The sequence below is a fragment of the Cyprinodon variegatus genome, unplaced genomic scaffold (genome assembly GCF_000732505.1).
Source record: "Cyprinodon variegatus isolate N-32 unplaced genomic scaffold, C_variegatus-1.0 Scaffold1672, whole genome shotgun sequence".
Classification (NCBI taxonomy): domain Eukaryota; kingdom Metazoa; phylum Chordata; class Actinopteri; order Cyprinodontiformes; family Cyprinodontidae; genus Cyprinodon; species Cyprinodon variegatus.
Window position 1 is genome coordinate 50,596 of NW_015152125.1, and position 3,684 is coordinate 54,279.

At 48.3% G+C, this 3,684-nt stretch overlaps 1 protein-coding gene across 2 annotated transcripts in view; it reads left to right on the forward strand.

Moving 5' to 3' along the window:
- LOC107104262 (protein FAM160B2-like) overlaps positions 1-2,894 on the forward strand; it is a 15,969-nt gene extending 13,075 nt beyond the window's left edge. For both annotated transcript variants that reach the window (XM_015404232.1, XM_015404231.1), the window contains exon 18: positions 1,003-2,894. In XM_015404232.1, the coding sequence (XP_015259718.1) occupies positions 1,003-1,192 (190 nt within the window). In that variant the 3' untranslated portion in view covers positions 1,193-2,894. The remainder of the gene's footprint in view (positions 1-1,002) is intronic.
- Positions 2,895-3,684: the final 790 nt, after the last annotated feature.

Below are 3,684 nucleotides of genomic sequence, written 5' to 3' on the forward strand. Positions count from 1 at the left end.
TGTTGGTCCTTCAGAGACTCCTGTTGGTCCTTCAGAGACTCCTGTTTGTCCTCCAGAGAGTCCTGTCAGTCCACCGAGTCCTTCAGAGACTCTCGTTTATCCTCCTGAGACTCCTGTTGGTCCACCGAGTGCTTCAGAGACTCCTGTCGGTCCACTGAGTCCTTCAGATACTCCTTTTTATCCTCCAGAGACTCCTGTTGGTCCACCGAGTCCTTCAGAGACTCCTGTTTGTCCTTGAGAATCTCTTGCTGGTGCTTCAGAGACTCCTGTTGGTCCTCCAGAGAGTCCTGTCAGTCCAGAGAGTCCTGTCAGTCCACCGAGTCCTTCAGAGACTCCTGTTTGTCCTTCAGAGACTCCTGTTGGTCCTTCAGAGACTCGTGTTGGTCCACCGAGTCCTTCAGAGACTCCATCTTACAGGTTCATGAACAAACAACCGAGTTCTTCTGACCACAGGAGGAGGTTCACCTGGGTTCTACCAGGTTGTAAGGAACTCTCTACTTTTCACTCAGGCTTCCAGTTCCAGACTGAGAACCTCCAGAACCTCCACGGTCCTGTTCTCTTCTGATCAAAGATCTCCAGTCTGTAGAGGTGGACCTCCATGTCCTGGCAGGTCCATCCTCCCTCCAGGTTCAGATGGAGATGATGGGAGATGTTCCAGAACCCAACCCTGCTTGAACTGAACCAGAACCGCAGCTGTACTCTGGTTTCTTCTTAGGAGTCTCCTGATGAGATCTGGGTTCATTTCTGGGCCCAGCTGAAGGTTCAGGTGTTCATCTGTAGAACTTTGTTAGTTTGGACCGAGACAGAAGCTACCAGCGGCATGAAAAGGTTCTGCTGAGGTTTCATAGGAATTTGGAGCAGAGCCTGTTCCTCAGGAACCATGAGAACCTAAGAGCAGTCTGCTATACATCAGACCCAGACCCAGGAAAGTTCTGCTGGCTTGTTTCTGATCAGCTGACTGATGATGTCACTCACCTGCCTTCTCTGTGGGCGTGTCCTCAGCCTAGAACACCTGACGCTGCTCCAGGGGATCATCGTTCTGGAGGAGTTCTGCAAGGAGCTGGCCGCCATCGCCTTCATCAAGATGCCTCTGGACCGGAACCAGCAGAACCTCAGCACAGAGGACGAGTCTGCACCCGGATCCACCGGACTGCTGGAGCAGAACCGACCCGTCCGGACCGGAACAGACTGAGCATCTGGACCAGAAATGACCCATCCGCACTGGAACCGGACCGGGAGAAACTGAGCACCTGGACCGGAACCGACTGAGCGTCTGGACCAAGACCGACCCGTCCGGACCAGAACCGACCCATCCGGACTGGAACAGACTGAAGTTCTGGACCAGAACCAACCCATCCGGACTGGAACTGACCCATCCAGACCGGTAAAAACTGAGCATCTGGACCAGGACCGACCCGTCCGGACTGGAACCAACCCATCCGAACTGGAATAGACTGAGCATCTGGACTTGACCCGCCTAAATCGGTGATGATGATTAGACCTGCTGGGAAGTCCCGCCCACTCCAACCAGAGCCAGTCACTGAACACTCAAAGTGCTTCCAGAAGCTGATGTGTGGTCCTGATCCGGGGTGCTACAGCACAGAACCGCTCAGAACCAGCAGGTTCCTCTGATCCTTTGAAGCTTCACTGAGTGCCTTTGATATGTTTTTCTGCCAAAGATCAAAGAACAGAGGGAAGCTGCTGATTGGCTGCTGCTCCATCAGGTCCTACTCCTGACTGGATCCGAATCAGCAGAACGGTTCTGACTGCTGGTTCTGGTCCAGCTGAAATGCTCTGTATTAATATCAGAGGTTCCATTATTTTATCCTGAGAGGATTAATAGTTTCCTCTAATCCAGTCAAACAGCTTCTAGAGTGAATCTGCCAACTTGTGATCTCAGGCCTGGATGGAGAGATGCTGAGTTTGGAGGTAGAGAACAAACCAATGTTGATGATCCTCATTATCCTCTATTACAAACATCCACAACCAGAAGAAAAGCTTTGGGGGGAAACGGGTGATTGATGCTGATGGAGAGTTGGAATGATGTCACATTCAATTAAGCCTTCATTACCGCAGCTTTTTATCCTATCTATCAATAATAATAATAATAATAATAATAATAAAGCGCAGCTCTCCTCCAGCTCAGAGGAAGTCAGAGCGGAGCAGGATGGGAGGAACAGAGGAGGATGAAGGCGCTGCTTTGACCAGGAGGTCTGGGGGCGGGGCAAATATGGAGGATGAGGGAAGTTGGGGTCAGTCATCCCATGTGGAGTACTTTCTTGTGATTGGCTCATATAAAGGAGCTCTGTGTTTGGTTGCAAAGCATCCCCTGTTTAATAAAATGCATGAATGTATCGAGGCACGTCAGGAGAGTCTGAAAATCCACACAGAAATGCAGTGAAGTTTAAAGAAGTTAATTTATAATTGTCTATGGAGCAGAAATACTTCTGTGGATCCTGTGCTGTCTGAGTGGATCTTTAAAGTGTATTTGTGAAAACTAAGACTGATGTAGCTCCATAGCTGAGCAGCAGGGGGAGCTGTAGCAGGCTTCCTGTCCTGAGCTGTCACTGTCATGTCGATGCCAGGATCCCACGGTGATCTCAGCGCGCTGCTGGACGGACCGAAGATCGGAGCAAACCAGCTTCTAACATCCAGAAAGAAACTCAATCCATGGGAAAAGGATCCAGTTAGATCCTCTTACTGGACGAGTTCCTGGATCCAGATTCTAGGTTCTGTTTGTCTCTGTTCTCCCAGCTCCTCATCATCATCACAGCAGCTCATCACTGACCCGGTTCTACTGCGGCAGCCGGGATTTAAACCCGCTTCCCTGCATTACAGTCAAACAGCAGAACGTGTTCCCCACCAGGACAGCATGTCTGTGAATAAAGATAACTGATCTGACTCTTCTGATTCTACGTTCATCTTTTCCCTAAGAACCCAGTCTGTGCTTTTCTGAGTTCCTGCTGCTGGAGTCCCTTTGCTTCTCTTTACACCTGAACAGAACCAGAACAGATAGATCTGCTATCTACAGATATTCAACCACAGTAGACCAGAGAACATCTACAATCGGACGACTCAAATGTTAAAACTGCTTAAAGGAAACTTAGCCACGTTTAAAGGAAACTTAGCCACGTTTAAAGGAACCAAAGCCATGTTTAAAGGAACCTTAGCCGCGTTTAAAGGAACCTTAGCCGCGTTTAAAGGAACCTTAGCCGTGTTTAAAGGAACATAAAGCTGCCTAAAGGAACCTTAGCCGTGTTTAAAGGAACCTTAGCCGCGTTTAAAGGAACCATAGCCATGTTTAAAGGAACAAAAAGCTGAATAAAGGAACCTTAGCCGCGTTTAAAGGAACCATAGCCATGTTTAAAGGAACCTCAGCCGTGTTTAAAGGAATAAAAAGCTGTTTAAAGGAACCTTAGCCATGTTTAAAGGGAACCTTAGCCGTGTTTAAAGGAACATAAAGCTGCCTAAAGGAACCTTAGCCGTGTTTAAAGGAACCTTAGCCATGTTTAAAGGAACCTTAGCCATGTTTAAAGGAACCTTAGCCGTGTTTAAAGGAACATAAAGCTGATTAAAGGAACCTTAGCCGTGTTTAAAGGAACATAAAGCTGATTAAAGGAACCTTAGCCGTGTTTAAAGGAACATAAAGCTGATTAAAGGAACCTTAGCCGTGTTTAAAGGAAC